At 41.6% G+C, this 19,345-nt stretch overlaps 1 protein-coding gene across 6 annotated transcripts in view; it reads left to right on the forward strand.

Annotated features, from left to right (window-relative positions):
* RAPGEF4 (Rap guanine nucleotide exchange factor 4) overlaps positions 1-19,345 on the forward strand; it is a 187,350-nt gene that overhangs the window by 111,191 nt on the left and 56,814 nt on the right. For 5 of the 6 annotated variants that reach the window (XM_007671238.3, XM_029072192.2, XM_029072193.2 and 2 more), the window contains 4 exons: positions 7,256-7,309; positions 7,638-7,744; positions 9,439-9,560; positions 11,212-11,395. In XM_007671238.3, coding sequence (XP_007669428.1) covers positions 7,256-7,309; positions 7,638-7,744; positions 9,439-9,560; positions 11,212-11,395 — 467 coding nt within the window. The remainder of the gene's footprint in view (positions 1-7,255; positions 7,310-7,637; positions 7,745-9,438; positions 9,561-11,211; positions 11,396-19,345) is intronic. The other variant, XM_007671239.3, reaches the window with a different exon arrangement.

Below are 19,345 nucleotides of genomic sequence, written 5' to 3' on the forward strand. Positions count from 1 at the left end.
CCCTAGCTTTGGCAGTGTTGGAGAAGGTTTCGCTGCCCAGAATACAGGGTGCATATGTGCTCTAAGGACGTTGGAAAGGGCTGGATTTTTGGTCTGTGGGGCTGTGGTTTCCTATTCCAGGCCACATAAGGTACCTTTCTCTCACCCTAAATTATTATCCGGGCAGGAAATCGCATTCATAGAAAAGGGCCTTTTTCACCTCAGAGCCGCCATTTTGGATTGCAGATGCCTAACTGAACTGGCCCTCTAGACCATAGATTGTTATGGGCAGGGAATGTGTCTGCTAATTATGCTGTATGGTACTCTCCCAAGTGCTTAGAACAGTACTCTGCAATTCAGTCCAGTTGTATTTATTGAGCGTTACTGTGTGCAGAGCACTATATAAGCACTTGGGAGAGTACAATATAACAATAAACAGACCCATTCCCTGCCCATAAAGAGCTTACAGTGCAGAGGGGGAAAGAGACATTAGAATAAATAAATAACATATAGTAAATAAATTACAGATATAAATAAATTACAGATATGCAATTATCTGCACATAGTAAGCACTCAATAAATCCCATTGATTGACTGATTGATCCCAAAGTGAGTTTCGTAAGGAATACAGATTAAGTTGCACAGCATTCCTTTAACATTTCCTCATATGCTCAACTTAAATTTCCATCTTCCTTTCAGCAGAGCTCAAGAACAGCTAGTCACTATTCTTTATAATAATAATAATAATGTTGGTATTTGTTAAGCGCTTACTATGTGCCGAGCACTGTTCTAAGCGCTGGGGTAGACATAGGGGAATCAGGTTGTCCCACGTGGGGCTCACAGTCTTAATCCCCATTTTACAGATGAGGGAACTGAGGCACAGAGAAGTGAAGTGACTTGCCCACAGTCACACAGCCGACAAGTGGCAGAGCTGGGATTCGAACTCATGAGCCCTGACTCCAAAGCCCATGCTCTTTCCACTGAGCCACGCTGCTTCTTCTGTGAGTAGTGTGGAAAGATTGTACTGGTCATTCCTCAGACTTCTTTTCCATTGCCTGAATCCAAATACTTTGATTTCATCTCCCATAGTAAGCAGTGGATTAGTGATAGTCCAGTCACCAAGACTTCACCAAGTTCTTTTATCATTTTACCTTTTCCAATTTAGTCATTTGCTCATGTTACTGTTCTCTGAATCTGCCCCAACTTAGTTGAAAAATTTAACTTTCATATACTTAATAATTCTGTGACTACTGTAGTCACTTCTGTCTTACAATATCTGCCAGGTTGCCAATAGATTTAGTGTTTTGGGAACATTGTATTCATTCAGACCATCTAGGGTGGTTGTAGCAGATGTTTCTTGGTAACTGAGAAATAGAAAAATGACAAGAAAATAAGACATCATTAGCTGTGCTCTAGGCTTTTGTTAACTGGTTGTGTCCTAACTCAGTATTCATTTTCTTCTTGACAGTTGGAGGGAAAGGAACATTTTTGGTAACTGTTGACTCATTTTGTGCTAAAAGCAAGGGTATTTTGGAAGGGTTTTCGGAAGACACAGCTATCCGAGGCTAAATACTATTCTGGCTATCTAAACACTGAATTACTTTTATATTGATTTTGCTTTGGAGAAGTAAATGAGAATGTTAATAAAATCTGCATATTGCAATTGTAAAGCCATAACTATCCCCCACCATTCTTAGTAGAGTACAACGTGAGAGAGTGCTACATTTGGTGAAGCACTACAGTCTCAAACTACACCTATGAAATGAAAGTAAAATGTGATACTTCATTTCCATGTGGCACTTCATTGAATGTTTGTAGGTAGTGTAAGTTATCAATGAATTAATTCAGTTGTATTTATTGAGCGCTAACTGTGTGCAGAGCACTGTACTAAGTGCTTGGAAAGTACAATTTGACAACAAATAGAAATAATCCCTACACAACAACAGGCTCACAGTCTAGATGGGGGGAGACAGACAACAAAACTAAACAAATAGACAAGACATCAATAGCACCAATTTAAATAAATAGAATTATAGATATGTACACATAATTAATAAAATGAATAGAATATTAAATATGTACATAAATATACAGTGTTGTGGGCTTTCCTTAAATAGGGTCCGCAGCAGCACTCTAACTTGCCCGTTTAAGAAACAACTTGTTCCAAGTGCAGTTTTTAGGCAAATAGCATCACAGGTTTAAGGTATCTTATTACATTCTTAAATAGGTAACCTACATTTATGGAACATGGTGAATGACAGTTCTCTCTGCAATCAATTAATAATATTGAATGCTTACCATATGTGGCACACTGTTCTAAGTCCTTGGGAAGGTATCATACAATCATTTTTTAGACACATTCCCTGCCAGCAAGGAGCTTATGGTTTAGAGGAGGAGACAGACAAAATAAATTATGGACAAGTTCTGTGGAGCTGAAGGTGGGGTTGAATATCAAGCATTTAGAGAGTACAGATCCCAGTGCATAGGTGATGCAGGAAGGCGAGGGAGTAGGAAAAAAGAGGGTTTAATCGGGGAATACCTCACGGAAAAGATGTGATTTGAATAAAGACTTTGAAAATGAGAAGACTGGTGGTCTAGATTGTGAGCTCGTTGTGGGCAGGGATTGTGTCAGTTGTACTGTACTCTCTCAAGTGCTTAGTACAGTGCTTTGTACACTTTAAGCACTCAATAAATAAAATGGAATGAGTGAATAATGAATTAATGATCTGTTTTATAGCGGGGGGAAGGACTTGCCAGCCAGAGGGAAGATATGGGCAAGGGATTAACAGTGAGATTGACGAGACCGAGGTACAGTGAGTAAATTGGCATTACAGAAGTGAAGTGTGCAGATTGGGTTGTAGTTGTAAGTAACCTCGTGCTTTGCTTGGGGCAGCATCTGCTTTTATATGTCATTCAAAACTATAGGTAAAATGTTTACGGTCATCTTTCCAGCTAAGAGAGCATTGACTGGACACACAAATCCCTCTGTGCCTAAATTTCTGTATTTATAAAATGATAATAAAATTTGGTCATCAGATAACACCTTCAAAACTTTCTGAGATTCTAGTATGACTAGCATTCAATTACGATAGTTTTATTTCCATCCTCACCTGACCTATGCTTAATGAAATTCCTCCAGGAACCTCAGCACTGCAAGTCCCTACTTCCCCATTTTCATTGACAATTGCCATTCTGCCTTCACTTTCAATCTACTGCTAAAATCTGCTGTTTTTTACTCAGATCTACCCCATCTTCTCCACTTGTTCAGCCACTACTCTGGTTCAAGTACGAATCAAACCGCGATTAGACAATAATTTTGGCCTTTTTACAGATCTCCTTGCCTCCAGGTTCTCCTCATTTCAGTCCACATTGCCGAAGAAATACCCATATCTTCTCTCCTCAAAACCAACCAATGAATACCCATTTCCATCTATATTGAATAGAGACCATTGCCCTCAAGGTTCTCCACCAGTTCTTTCCACTTTATGTATGGGTTCTCCTCACTCACTACTCCACTGCTGACCCAATCTTCCCTACCTTCAAAGCCCTCCAAAAACTCCAACAGGTCTTCCACAATTAGTTTACAGTACCTTGAGTCTTATCAATACTTAATACTCCTTGCCCATCCTCATTGCCCGTGTATATTTATGTGTTTGTGAACAATCAACTTTCCTTGTCAATTTTTCTCTGGGTCCTCCATTAGAGTGTTAGAGTGTAAAAGAATATGTCTTGTGTTTCTTATGTACTTTCTAAGGGTTTAGTACATAGTGCACCCCAGGTTTTAAATAAATGCTAGTAATGGTATTTATTAGAGACTCATTGGGTGCAGAGCACTTAAGCGCTATGAAAAAAAATAAATGCTGAAATTTAGACCAGCCCCTGGGCTTTCAAAGAATTAGGAAGAATCAGTCCCGGCTCTGCCACTTCTCCGCTTGTAACCTTGGGCAAGTAACTTAACTTCTCTGCATCTCAGTTCCCTCATCTGTAAAATGGTGATTAAGACTGTGAGCCCCATGTAGGACATGGACTGCGTATAACCGGATTAGCTTGGCATATATCTCTGCACTTAGCACAATGCCTGGCACCTAAGTGCTTAAGAAATAGCATTTAAAAGAAAGAATAAGGAAGAAACAGGGGTTTGACAAAAGATACGTAGGGAAAGATGAACTAATGAAAACACAGTCTGTCAGTGGATCAATCCAGTCCCTTGGTAGCAACAGTCACAACTGCAGCTAAAGTCATAGCTTTCCCAATGTTTTAAAAATTGAGAAGTCTTCAAGCTGCTGTTACTACCACAGTAAGTGTTTGGATCAGGCAGGTCTGTTCTAACGTGGTAATATGTTACCTAACATGGTAGGGAAGCAGCATGGCCTAGCAGATAGATCACGGGCCTGGGAGTCAGAAGGACTTGAGTTCAAATCCGAGCTCTGCCATATTTCTGCTGTGACCTTGGACAAATCACTTCTCTGAGCCTCAGTTTCCTCATCTGTAAAATAGGGATTAAGACTGTGAGCCTCATGAGTCGTGGACTGTGTCCAACCCAATTAGTTTGTATCTACCCCAGTGCTTAGAACAGTGCTTGGCACATAGAAATACTTATGTAAGCACTTAAGAAATACCATCATTATCATTATTATTATTAGAATGGTTTGGATTCAGTGCGGCTTAGAATCCTTCTTTATTCAAGTGTAATGTGGCTAGAAGCTCTTGCCTCCCTAAGATCATGCTTTGGGGATAGGGTTTAGAGCCAAAGCAAACTCTGAGACCATTACATAGGTTTGTCCAGGTTTCAAGTGACTTTTGACCTTTTCCCTGACAAAGCCGAATCAGTATCAAGGGAGCTAAGTATGTGATTATTCATTATTCATTGTCATACCTGTAGCTTTCTAGCGCTTTTGCAACTCAATGTAAACATGTGCTAACTTTTTCAGAGCTAATAAGTAGTCGGAGTGTTACTTTTTCGTAGGACAAGCACAAAACAGAGTAATTTTCAAGAATGAGAGAGATCTTTTTTTAACATGCCCAATGTTGCTGCCGTAATCCAACATCTGGCATGCTTTAAACCATGTGGACTCATCAAAGAATCCACTTAGTATGCTGGGTGGAAATGTGATTGTGTGTGCTGTGATTACATGCGAGAATTCCACATTTCATGGCTCCTTCATTTATGAAGTTGACATTGTTGATGCTTTCTATGTGAAAAAGCATGGCGAGGAAGCCAGTTGTGGGGAAAATCGATTGAACATGAGTGTACCTATCCGCCCTCTGTTCTGCACTGACTGTGCCTTTGGCTGTATACCCCTTAAGCACCCTGATACTCACCCCAGCCCCACAGCACTTATGTGCACATCTTTACTCCACTATTTCCCTTTTCCCTATTCTGTTTTGATGTTGTCTCCCCCTGTAGACTGACTCTAAGCTCCTTGTGGGGCTCAACTGTATATATTTTCGTTACCCTATTTATTTTGTTAATGAATTGTACATCGCCTTGATTCTATTTAGTTGCCATTGTTTTTATGAGATGTTCTTCCCCTTGACGCTGTTTAGTGCCATTGTTCTTGTCTGTCCGTCTCCCCCGATTAGACTGTAAGCCCGTCAAACGGCAGGGACTGTCTCTATCTGTTGCCGACTTGTTCATCCCAAGCGCTTAGTACAGTGCTCTGCACATAGTAAGCGCTCAATAAATACTATTGAATGAATGAATGAATAGGGATTGTGTCTATCAACCTGGTTGTATTTTAAGTTCCCAAGCGCTTAGTACAGTGCTCTGTACCCACAGTAAACACTCAATGAATACCATTTATTGATTGATAATGATCAAACAGATGAGGAATAGGCTGGAGCGCTGAATGTACCAAGAGTTACGTAAACATATTTTCACATGAGAAACTCAAGGGAAAATCCAGAATAGGACTAACTCCCGTATGTGCAGTCAGCTTTGTGTTTAAATTCTTCATGCGGTGGTATCGAGTAGAGCGTGCTGCAAGAGGTAATGAGGTCTGTCTGCTCTGCTCTAGGACTTTCAGATGAAGGTTATTTGAGGCTAAAATCATGGTGAAATTTTTAAAATAAATAAGTTGAGTAAAATTCAGCCATTTCAAACAAATCTTTGACCTCATTCTCTCTGATTTTGACGTGTCATCCTTGATTTTATTATTGTAAGATATAAACAGATGAAAAATGTTTTCTTGACACTGGATATGCAGTGTGAATTGACAGTGTATATGTGTGTGTGTGTTTAAGTATATTTTATATACGCTGGTCGGGGAGGGGGTTTATCTATAACACCCTCACAAACACAATGTATTTATAACTTAACCTGACCTTGCTTCCTCTTGCAGATAGTAGATTTTTTTCTTGTTAAGCATGTGAGGAAGACCTACTGGTTTGCTTCATTTTAATGATTTCCATTTGTGGAGAGATAAGCTTTGCTGAAGGATGTAATTATCTTGTAAGAAGCTGAATGTCCTGTGTTTCCTTTACTTTTGGAAGAAGTATAAGCAGGGCTGTTTTGATGGACATGAACATGACACCTCTTTGGGTGGATGCAGTTGTTGTTCTTCTCTTTCATTAGTCTCACAGAGTAATTAATTACCCACTTTCTCAGAGACGAGAGGAATGTAGCAGCCGTCCTAGTGAACTGTAGGAACTTGAGCATTCCATGTGGATAGCTGTATATAATGTATAGACATATGGAAGTGTAAATTCTTTCCTTCGATGATATTTATCTGTGTGCAGAGCACTGTACTAAGCACTTGGAAACTACAGTTCAGCAATAAAGATAGACAATCTCTGCCCTCAACAGGCTTACAATCTAGAAGCCCATGTGTACATGTGTCCAGGACATTTACCAAAAATCTAGAAGGAAAATTTTCTTTCCCAGCCTAGACCAATGCTTGTTTACAGAGCTCCTGAGCTTGGTTCCCCGCCCATTTCATATTTACCCTATTTTTCTTTTTGATCTGCTTTAATATTTGTTATATTTTGAGTGGACCTTCATTTACATTCCTTTAAACCTAGCCATCCAATCATTTTGTTCGTTTGATTCTTCCATGTTTTATCTAATTTATTTAAATCTCAGAAAGTAGCCTAATTCTGCTCTTTGAATTCCCACTCCGTGCATGTTCCCTATACAGATTTTATTTCTGAATGGTATTATTTTAAAATCTTGTTTGATATTTTAGTTTTAATAAAATTCAGCCATTTCTTCCAACCCAGAGTTATTTTTGTTAATTTGTTTTTTTCAATTTCTTCCACTTAACGTCTTATTTTTCAGACAACCCTTATTGAACCTCACATCCCGCTTCGTCCTGCTAAAACCATTGCCCAGGTAATGGGATGTAGATGGGCTGGGGAACTAAAATAGCTAAGTTTTAAGTAACCTTGGTAGCTGGACTCATTTAAATCTCTGCTATAGATTTCCCTAAGTAGTCATGGTGTTTCAGTTCTCAATATATAATTGCTTCACATTTTGCAAGTTAGTCTTGGAAGGATATAGGTGACTGTGCCCTTTCAGCAAGCTATACGATCGGATTTGAAAGCAGTTTTCCAATATGTTTAATTTGTTTCCTTCTCCATCCCCTCTTTTCTCTCCGCCTGTCCCTCTCTTCTTTTCTCCTTCCTTTTTACCTTCTCACTTCCTTAAATTCAAAATCCAGGTCCCTTCAGAAAAGATCCTCAGATCAGGAAAGATTTTACGGAATGCAATTCTCTCTCGAGCACCTCACATGATAAGAGATCGCAAATACCATCTGAAGACATACAGGTCTGTAAACTATCCTCTGCAGGTCCGGTGACCTAAAAGCAGTCATGATCCTGGAGAATGTCTGAATGTCTGTGGGACCTGGTTGTTTGAGGCTTTCCTAGGTTCCTCTTACTTACTGAATGTTCTTGAGATAATTTGCCTGGATATTGACTCTATCATGCTGCCCAGAGCCAACCTGCAGTTAACATGGTTATTTGCTCTGGTCTCCCCCAGAGCAATTTTATGTGGCATATAACTGTCCTATTTCCTTTCATCCATTTATCTTTTCCATTAGAATTTGCTATGCCCCCTGCTTATGCCAGAGACAGCTCACTAAAATGAAACATTTTTGAAACCAGTGAATCTAATCAGAGATGGCCATTATTTGACGAATCATCATCCTTTTAATATTGAGCTCCATGTGGGCAGGATTGGTGTCTTCTCGGCACTCTGGAAATCTCACTAACAACTGCAGGAGACCCTTGGGATTTATGAGTTGATAGGAGTCAGAGCCCCTCACTCAGTGTCACCCTGCAGAGAGTCATCACAATGAGGACCACCAGCCAGGCTGGAAGGTTGAAGGGCCTGAGGGGCAGTGTAGGAAAGAAGCTGAGAAGCTAGGGAGACCCAGAGATGGGCACACCACTGCCACACAGCTGGGAGCCGGCTCCATAATTTCTCACCCAGGTATTCTTCTTCAGTGCTTAGTACAGTCAGTGGTCTGCACACAGCAAGTACTACATAAGTACAGTTACTTTTGTTGCCATGTTGAGTGGATCAAGAAGTTCGCCCCACACAGATTAGACAGAAGCCCGCCTCTTCACTGTCTGTCCAGTTGAGCTGAGCCAGATATCCAGCAAGAGAACTACTGCCAACCTACACGTTATATAAACCAGATCCAGAGCCTAGTGTTGGCCTTCACCAGCAACTCTCTGTCCTGGCAATAAAACTGGGAGCCTCAAAGATGGCCTCAGATGTCAAGTATATTTCTGTTTTTCATCTTAAAGGAAAGAAAAATGTGCACGTGGCACTATAGACACCCAGTCTGCCTCACACACCCAACAAGAGGTTTCAACATTTACTTACTAAATGTTGCTGCCCATCCCTCTCACCTACTTACCACAGAGGGGTGTCATGAAAATTAATGACTGAATATACAGAATGTGTTCTGAGCTCTTCAGATGAAAAGAATTGCAGAAGCAGTAGTCCTCATTACCTAGAACTTTTTTTAAAACTGATTTGCATCCATAATTAGTTGTTTCTCCCTACCCCCCTGGGAGGAAGATCAGTAGTATTACTTGAAAATATAAAGTGCTATATAATTTTGTACTTACCGAGCACCTTTTTAACTGAGTAGCTTACAGCAATTTACAAATATTAACTCATTCCTCTCAAATGCCATGTGCACTGACAATGTTCCAGTATTCACCCTGAGGAAAGTTAAGAGCTTTCTGACTCTCGCATCTTACAATTATTCAGCTGAATCATGCCACTTTGCCCACAAAATCTTGCTCTCTCCTAGGAGTTATTTCATGGTCCTTTATACTCTCCTCAGAGTTCAACTATGAGGCGTTTTTATGACCTAGATATGGAAACTGCCATCAGTTCTGCGTACATCCGTGTTCTTCTATAAGAATGAGGTTCAGCTCCACAGTTCTCGCAACCTCCCTTTGCTAACTTGCTGAAATTGATTTCCTCATCCCACCTTTCCTTAGACAATGCTGTGTAGGAACAGAACTGGTCGATTGGATGGTGCAGCAGACTCCGTGTGTCCATTCCCGGACACAGGCGGTTGGCATGTGGCAAGTTCTGCTAGAGGAGGGAGTTCTCAATCACGGTAAGATAAACAGCAGCTACTGGAAAATCTAAGACTATTCTGTGCTTCCCATCAAAGTCTTTATAGATCTCCCAAGGGGGGTAAGGTCGGGGGGGACGGGGGAGAATTATGATCTCATTAGAGACCCAGCAGAACTTACATCTTCATTTAACAGTACAAATGCAGCAAGTGGATGGTATTGATTGCCACGTTCCACCATTGTACTTTCCTAACTCAGGAGAATGTCTGAAAGGAAAATGAAATTGCAACCCAAGTGCATCAGTTCCAATTATGTTTATTAGTTTGCATTCATGGTTCATTGATAGTGTGATTATCCTGCAAGCATTGTACAGCAATCCTGCTGTAGGACAAACTGAAGAGCATGAAATGTGCTGCTAGACTGATGACATGAAAGTAATGAATTTAGAAGCTGTCTTTTAGATGTGGCATTGTCTGGGAGAATCAATTTGTGCCTATTGGATGACCTCATTTAATATCAAAACCGCTTCAGAGAAGCATGTTATGCTAGCCAGGTCTGTAAGGTCATCAGACGAAAGCTGTTTGTGACTGGGCTGTGCTTGTTGCCACACTGCTGGGGTCATTTGTCTTAAGAACGCCTTGCCAAACCCACAAAGGAGGAAAGGAATTACATTCAGCAAAACCAAGGAAAAATCCCCCCTTGCAGTTTGGCTCTGTCCCTTCAGACCATCCTTTCTCCAGACATATAACTCTTCCACCTACCAGTGAATGCTTGGCATGCACTTGCCTTCAGTCCAACAAATCCAACCCTACAGGTTTTTCCAAGCCCCCAAAATCATTTTTCTCTTTGCCTGAGAAAAAAATACCCAGAGGGACCTTCTGAGGGTGATGTGAGTCTGAAAGCGCAGTACAGGCGATTGCTCCAGTTTCATTGTCTTTCACTTTCCTTTTTTATGCAGTTCTATAACAGATTGTGAAGAGTGCATGTTAGAATAGGACAAACATATAAAATAGATGAAAATTACAACTGAAGGGTAGTTTCTTGAAGCATTACCATAGAATGGTTTGGAACCCTGAAATGGTCTAAATTCATGGTCCACTTTTATAGCTTTGTGGATATCAAATTCATCTAACACATGGAAAGCCTCCATTCAAAAATGGGTAGCAAAAGAAAGTACTCTCAAATGCTGCCTGCTGCAGTACTTTCTGCACACTGTTGGCACTCAATAAAAAGTGTGGGTGTTGATAGAGAGTATTACTGGTCATTAGAAAATATCAGTACAGTAAAGCTGAGTAGGTAAAGTTGTCAGTAGCCACAGAAGAATCAGTCATTCAATCAGTGGTATATATTGAGCACTTACTATGTGCAGAGCACTGTCCTAAGCGCTTGGAAGAATATTGCAGTGCCATTGGTAGACATGTTCTCTGCCAGTTTATTTGACTGAGATAAATTGGCAAGAAATCATTTGGCAATCCTTCAAAACTGAGGAAAACATGGAAGGCATGAACTCATAGTAATCTCTCGAGGTAGAAAATATGGGAGGGGAAAGTTTCAAGCTTTTGGTTTCTGCTTTGGTCTCCTTCTGAGAATAATCTGTTTGCTCCAAGTAGTAACCATTCAGTGTGTTCCACCAAGAGGAGCCAGTACTTTTCAGAGGTGTTAGCTGATTAATATCCTTGATTTTGCCCTCAGTGGACCAAGAACATTATTTCCAAGACAAATATTTGTTTTATCGATTTCTGGATGACGAGCATGAGGATGCTCCAATGCCGACTGAAGAAGAAAAGAAAGAATGTGATGAGGAGCTACAGGACACCATGCTGCTCCTGTCGCAGATTGGACCCGATGCTCACATGAGGATGATTCTCCGCAAGCTGTGAGTAAGAGAAGGGTCATTTCACCCACCAGATGCATGCATGTTGAACCTCAGAAGAACTGTTGTATTCCACAAGCCCTGCCCCTCTGTACAGCCGATGTGTATACAAGAGAGATCTGAGCACACCAAGTACGTTTGCCCTAGCCAGACTTTTCTGGGCTGGAACCGATGGAGTTAAATCAGTGGAATTTTCCATGTGAGCAGTGGCTGGCACCAGAGGTCAATTCTAAGGCCATGTATCTTGTGAAACTTGGCCAGGCCTGGGCCGGCTTGTCCTCAGATGTTCCAAACCCACCCAAAATTCTGCCAGCCCATAAGCAGTGGGCCAAGTGTAATGGCCAGCCACAGGCATTACTGGAGGAGAAGGCCTGCAGGCTCTCCTGTTTTCCCTTCTCCCTTCCTCCTCCCACTTGGGACTAGGCTTTAAAAGATGCTACCTGAGGGCACTTCATGCTGCATTAACCCTGCCACACCCTGGCTCCAATCAACCGATACAGCTGTCCCAACAGCATGCCAGTTATTGCTTCAGGGGCCACAGAATAATTCAAATCAGTTCTGCCTCCTACTTCAAGATAATTTGGTGTATTGATGTGAATCTCACCCTCTCACCACTTCCTATTTTCCTGCTGGAAATGGACTCCTTGTCCTCCTTCCTAAATCTGCATAATGAGAGGCCTGGGGTAGGCCACATCATTAAAATTCATAGGTAATCAAAAAATCTCACTCTAAGAAATAGTTTGTACTTTCTCCCGCAACAAATCTTCTACCAGGGCTGATAACAAGTAGCTACGTGGATAGGTTTGATTTCTTAATCTTGAATTGTCTCTTTCCAACCCTTGTGTGTGAAATAAGCAACTAAAGGTAGATATCAAGAAGGAAGGGGAGAAACAAAGCGCCTGGGAAATCCACAGACTATATAATATCACCCACCAATAGTTTAGTGTCATTTCTATACTTTTGTGCATGTAACTTCTCTTTGTCTCCATTACAGATTGTAAACTCCTCAAGAATAATCAGTAAAACCCATAATACCACATTATGTTCCTGGAAGGCACTCAGTAAATCTCTATTGGTGATATTGAGATAGGGATGAGTTTTCTGCTAATATTGCTAAGAAAAGAGTATCCACAAAACACCTAACCATTCTATTTTGCCTGACCAAAATGGAAAAGTTGCTGGATCCTCTAGGCTGTAAGGTCATTGTGGGCAGGGAATATGTCTATCAACTCTGTTGTATTGTACTCTGCTGTGTTACCTTGGGCAAGTCACGCAACTTCTCTGTGCCAATATTCCCTCATTTTCAAAATGGGGATTCAGTGCTTGTTCTCATTTCGTATTTTAGATTGAGAGTCCATGTGGGACCTGCTAATCTCATACTTATCCCAATGCTTAGTACAGTGCTTGGCACGTAGTAAGCACTTAACAGATACCACAATTATTATTAATTATTATTAGTCTCCCAAGTGCTTAATATAGTAGTTTGCACAAAGGAAGCACTTAGTAAAAACCATCGATTGATCTGATGACAGTTCAGTCAGTCAAGATTATAAAGTGCTCATGTGTGTGGAGCACTGTGGGTGAAGTTTGACAAGCTCAATCATTGGTATTTATTGAGTGCATACTGGTGCAGAGCACTAAACTAAGCACTTGGGAGAGTATAGTCTTTCTAGACTGTAAGCTCCCTCTAGACTGTTAGCTTGTTGTGGGCAAGGAATGTGTCTACCAATTCTGTTATATTGTAATCTCCCAGGAGCTTATTACAGTTCTCTGCACACAGTCCAGAGGGGGTGGAAGATTTGAGGAAGCAGGCCCAATCATGAGGTGATCCCACACCCTTGTCAAGGCTTCTGAGGGGCTAATAGGGCCCAGGATTTGCAGTGAAGAGAACCCCTCCCTAATTCTAGTTCATGACCTGGAGGAGAGAGCTCAGCTCTGATGCAACATGAGGCTCCTGCTGGACTTCCTAGTCCTGCTCTTGGAGACATTAATTGAAACTAAAAGTGTAGACAGCTTCCTCTCTTCCCTTTCTAGGTTGGAGTTGGAGAGCAGGGCTAGGGTTTCCATCCAAACCTCATTCCCCATGGATAACTTTCAGTTTTTTTCAGAGTTGGAGCACAAGCTACCAAAGCCTTCCCTAGGGATTCTCATTTCCATTGGAGAGGATGCCTTAGTTCCAGGCCTCTTCCATCCTGTCTTTAATCTCCCAGTGTGGACAGAAAGGAGATAGAGATTTGGTACTCCTAATGTTTCCTCTTCCATTATCTTTTTTTAAATGGTGTTTTGTTAAACCTTAACTGTGGCTGGGGTAGATGCAAGCTGATCACTTTGGACACAGTCCATGGCCCAAATGGGGCTCACAGTCCCCATTTTACAGAGGTAATTGAGACACAGAGAAGTCAAGGTCCCACAGCAGACAAGTGGTGGAACCGGCGTTAGAACCCAGGTCCTTCTGACTCCCAGACCTGTGCTCCATCCACTAGTCCATTCTGATTCTCATGCTGAGTAGTATTGCCCAGGCCATTTAGCTTTGGTGACCTCCTCTAGATTGTAAGCTCCTTATGGACAGGGAACACATCTACCGACTCTATTTTCCTCTCCCAAGTGCTCAGTACTGTACTCTGCACACAGCAAATGTTCAGTAAATTCATTAATTGATACATTGATCCATTGCCCCACACTTGTGTATCTTCACTGCTGTGAAGCTTAGGGGTTCCATTCACCACTGCTTCTTTTGATCTCCCAGAGTCATGTCTCTATTACTGATTGGGCAGAGGAACAGGTGCCCCTTCGCTGTCAGGGAAAGCCACCATAACCTTTGCAAAATTCACCTTTTCTCCTTCCCCTCCTACTTTACCCTGCTGTGACCATAGGTAAGGGCATTCACACTCTCCAGGAAGGGGCACATTTTGACTGGATGGGGTGGGGGGCAGGGTGGGAGTGTCCTTGGGCTTTCTCAGACCCAGGTCCACCAGCGCCCTGGTGCCCTAAAAATTACTAAATTTTTAGCCATTGGATACTGAGCAGATTCTTCAGAGACAACTTCATTCTTTGGCTTGGATTCCTCTAGCTTTTTCAGCTGCAGTTAGAACTCAGATTTCACATCCATTCAGGGTTACTGTGATATGGATTTGGATAAATACCATTATTTTTCTTGGATGTCCTTGCCATGTTTTCTTATTTCCAGGCTGTGTTGTTTTACAAGCCAGACAGTGTACTAAGCGCTGTACTAACTGTGCTGACAGTTCTACTTTGGACTTGATGGTTTGAGTTTCTATCATAAAGGCCCCAAGGGCCATGAAAAATGTAGCGTGTAATTCTGGGACATAAACATTTGGTTTATGTTTTTGGACCAGAGGTGGAAAAATAAATTTTAAGGGGCTCTAAAAGCTGACAGGACTATTGGCTCTATTTTCTTCCTAGGACAGCATCATTTCATGGGTGGGAAGACAACAAGGCTACACAGCTACCTTTGGAAGCTCATGCCTTCTCAAAGGCCCTGGCAGCTCTGATTATTCACCATTTGAGCTGCCAAGACATTGGGGACACATCAAGGCTTTGGACATACTGGCTTTAGGTCGAACACCCCCCCTCCAGTTTTTCAATCCAGCACAGCTGCATTTGACAATAGTCACCACTGCCAGAGAGGTTGCTGAACTCTGATAATTACCAGGAAAAAAATAGCACAATATTCTTTGATGAGAAGAGTCCTTTGAGAATTTGATTGTATAATGAAGATGTTGCTTTGAAAGGTACTTCCTATTGTTCCAAGTCTGAGACTCGCTAGCAAAAAAGTGTCACTTGTTTTGACAGGCTACTTAGAAAAATTCTCTGTTTATTACATTAACTGCCGCATTTTAACTGTCAAACTATGAAAGAATGTTCTGTAGTTTAAAAAACAGAATAGAGCTTTGGGGGAATTTTTTTTTGGCATGCTCTTGTTGCCTTTAGTGCTGGAAAAAAAAACATACATTGTGAATGTGAAATTAGCTTTTTGTTCAGTGGCAGGCAGAGTGGCTCACAAAGCCCAGTATTGCAGGTGCAGACCTAGAGAGTGTTTGAGGGCAAATGTTTTCGAAGATGACAGCAGAACCGTACAGTTGTTTCAGCACTGCAACAGGGAATGATCCTTCAGATGAGCTCATAGATGTCATTGTTTTGACTTCATTATTCATAGCCCCTACGAGGTTACTTTACAGCCCATACTTAAAACAGAGACCCCTTTGTCAGGAACCTGCAGTGTAGGACAGAGGAAAGAGAGGATAAACGGGCACAAAAAGAGGAAAGAGTCAGCAACCTAAGGCGGTAAAGGAGGTTTGAGAAAGGAGAGAGAGAAGGCATAATTTCATCCCAAACCTAAAGGTTGACTTGAAATTTGTCTAGCTGGGACGGTTGGAGTTTTGAGTTATTAGGTGCATAACTCGTCCAACTTTATGATTCTAGAGTTATTTCAAATAGTTCAGGAGCTGAACAGGTCAAAGAAGAGGAAAAAGGAAGATGAGTTAGAAGTAATAGCTATAGTATTTATTAAACATTTACTCTGCACAAAGCCCTAGGAAAGAATACCTCAGACAGCGGGATGGAAGGCTGGAGGATGTGAATGACCACATTTGATTCATTCAATCAGTCAAAAAAAGTATTTTTTGAGCACCTAGTATGCAAAGCACTTGGAAGAGTACAGTACAACAGATTTGGTAGACATGTTCTCTGCTCACAAGGAGCTTACAGTCTAGACGGGGAGGCATTTGTGTTTAAGGTTTTTTGCTAGCTGAAAATCTGTAGAAGAGTAAAGCCAGGGAGGCACGGGCAAATGCTGAAACTTTGAGAAGGAGTACGGCCTAGGGGAAAAAGCACGGACCTGGGAGTCAGAAGACCTGGGTTCTAATCCCAGTTGTGCCACTTGTCTGCTATGTGACCTTGGGCAAGTCACTAAACTCTGTGCTTCAGTCTCCTCTTTTGTAAAGTGGGGATTAAGACTGTGAACCTCATGGGGGACAGGGACTATATCCAACCTGATTATCTTGTATCTACCCCAGCACTTAGTTCAGTGCCTGACATATAGTAAGCATTTGACAAACATCTCAATTAAAATTAGTATTATTATTAGTGTTATTAGTAGTAGTATTATTGTGTCCTTAAGTGTGATAACATTGGGTAGGTTGAACTAGGATGAACCAAGTAAATAGCTCTGCCTTACTTCATTGGTCACAGGGAGAGATTCAGGCAATTCTAACCATTGCCTGATATGATTTGAGTGCTTTATCAACTTTAGATTGAGAGTCCATGTGGGACCTGCTAATCTCATACTTATCCCAATGCTTAGTACAGTGCTTGGCACGTAGTAAGCACTTAACAGATATCACAATTATTATTAATTATTATTAGTCTCCCAAGTGCTTAATATAGTAGTTTGCACAAAGGAAGCACTTAGTAAAAACCATCGATTGATCTGATGACAGTTCAGTCAGTCAAGATTATAAAGTGCTCATGTGTGTGGAGCACTGTGGGTGAAGTTTGACAAGCTCAATCATTGGTATTTATTGAGTGCATACTGGTGCAGAGCACTAAACTAAGCACTTGGGAGAGTATAGTCTCTCTAGACTGTAGATACCATCCAGCAACTTTATCCACTCTACTTTAAACCCATCACCCAACAAGGGAAGCAAAGTGTTCATATGGGACATCAAAGATTCTTTTTCTCCCTATCATCCTGGTTAAAATGGCCCCTTTGTCAAAACCCTCAAGTCTCAGGGCCACACACTTTTTCAATTGAAAAATGATAATCATAATATCCTTTCCTGCACACCTCACGAGAGCAGAGTAAGTAAAATCAGAAATAGATGCAACACCACTTGGAATTAGAGAATTATAACTTGAAGTAGCTTCTCTGGGTGTGTTCAAGGACCTGAAAGCAGCTTAGACTACTGCGTATTTGACACCTCTCAGTTCCAATATTTTAAAAGAGAATGTTTTGACAAGGAGGGTTGGTTTAATTTGTTAAACTCCTTGGTCTATAAATCTTAAAGAGTAAACCTTTTTCTGGAATGATTTATCATAGTTATAATTAAAGCAAACAAACAAAAAACTCATGAAAGCGCAAAAGAAAAAACAGAAATCTCATCATGAAACTGTAGTTGATTGCTGAGGTTACTGCTTTGAGCCGAGTGCTGTATGAAGAGTTGTGCCAGCCTTTGCAGCCTTGGCCCTTGTAAGTTCCTACAGAATTTCGAACAGTGTGCTCTGCAAGTCCTGACATCTTTATCATTGGTGATGGTAATCACTGAAATAAGGATGATAATGATGGTAAAACTCTTTTCACAGGGTACCTACCACCTATTAAGCACCTAGTACAGTGCTCAGAACACAGTAAATGCTCATAAGTACCATCTATTGATAATAATAACTGTAGGATTTGTGAAGCAGTTACTGTATGGCAAGCACTGTACTAATCACAGGGTCCCTTGCCCTATGGGGCTCTCAGCCAAAGGAGAGAAACAGCAGGTGTTTCTCATTTTACATGTGAAGAAACTGAGGTACAGAGCAGTGAAGTGACTTGCCCAAGTTCCCACAGCAGGTAAGTGGCAGACCCAGGATTAGTACCCAGGTCCTCCGACTCCCAGGCTGATGTACTTTCCAGTAGGCCTTGCTGCTTCCCTGAAATCTACCCCTAAATCTACCTCTGCCAACCCTGATCTTCTCTGCAGTATCACCTTTCCTCCTGCCTTAAGGACATCTCTACTTGGATCCCCCACCAACACTTCAACCTTAACATATCCAAAACAGAACTCATTCTCACTCAATCCATGTCATCTATCTGTCTGTGTCTTCACTGGAGAAAACACCATCACCCTCTCTGTCTCACAGGTCTTGAACCTTGGCATTATCCTTGACTCATCTCTCTCATTTAACCCCCCCTTTTCATTTGTCACCACATCCTTTTTGTTCCACCTTCCCAGCATCACTAAAATTTGCCCTTTCTGCTCCATCCAAACTGCTACTACGCTGATCCAGCTGCTTATTCTATCCCGCCTTGACTACCGCATCAGCTTCCTTACCTACCTACCTGCCTCCTGTCTCTCTCCACTCAAGTCCTTATTTCACTCTGCTGCCCAGATCATTTTTTTCTGTTCAGTTTTTACTCCCCACTCCTCGAAACCCCCAATCCACCTCTGCATCAAACAGAAACTCCTTATGGTCGGCTTCAAAACACTCAATCAGATTGCCCCCTCCTATCTTCCTTCACTAATTCCCTACTGCTACCCAGTCTGAATGCTTCGCTCCTTGAATGCCAACTCACTCACTGTACCACAGTCTCATCCAGCTCACCGCTGACCCTTGCCTATGTGCTCCCTCTGGCCTGGAACTCCTTCCCCATCATATACGACAGGAGACCATTCTCCCCTGGTTCAAGGCCTGATTAAATCTCATCTGCTCCAAGATGAGGTTGGGTGGGAGGACTATCAACAGTTAAAGGGTACGGATCTGAGTGCATGGGTGTTGCCGAAGGGTGAGGAGTAGGGGAAATGAGAGCTTAATAGGGAAAAGTGCTTGGGTCAGCATACTAGCAGTTTGGTTAGAGAGGAAAGGGCAGATTTTAGTGATGTTTTAAAGGGAGAACCAACAAGATTTGGTGATTGACTTAATTCTTGGGTTGAATGAGACAAATCAAGAGGAGCCGCTTCTGTGCAAAATGCCTGAGAGGTGAAAGGTAGGCAGCTAGAATTCCCCCAGCTGATACCATCCTGAAAAATCCTGTACTGTGGCTAACACCGACATGCATCTTGGTGGCTGATTTAATCCCACATTTTATCCACGTTCCAATAACTGAGGAACTCCATATCTCTGACCTTGATAAAACTATATTTACCAGCAACTTCCAATATCACCTGAGTCCTCCCTTCCTTTAATGTATAAACTGCTTCACCATCCTTCCCCACTTATTATCCTGCCTGT

Source organism: Ornithorhynchus anatinus, chromosome 9 (assembly GCF_004115215.2).
Source record: "Ornithorhynchus anatinus isolate Pmale09 chromosome 9, mOrnAna1.pri.v4, whole genome shotgun sequence".
In the NCBI taxonomy this organism is placed as follows: Eukaryota; Metazoa; Chordata; class Mammalia; order Monotremata; family Ornithorhynchidae; genus Ornithorhynchus; species Ornithorhynchus anatinus.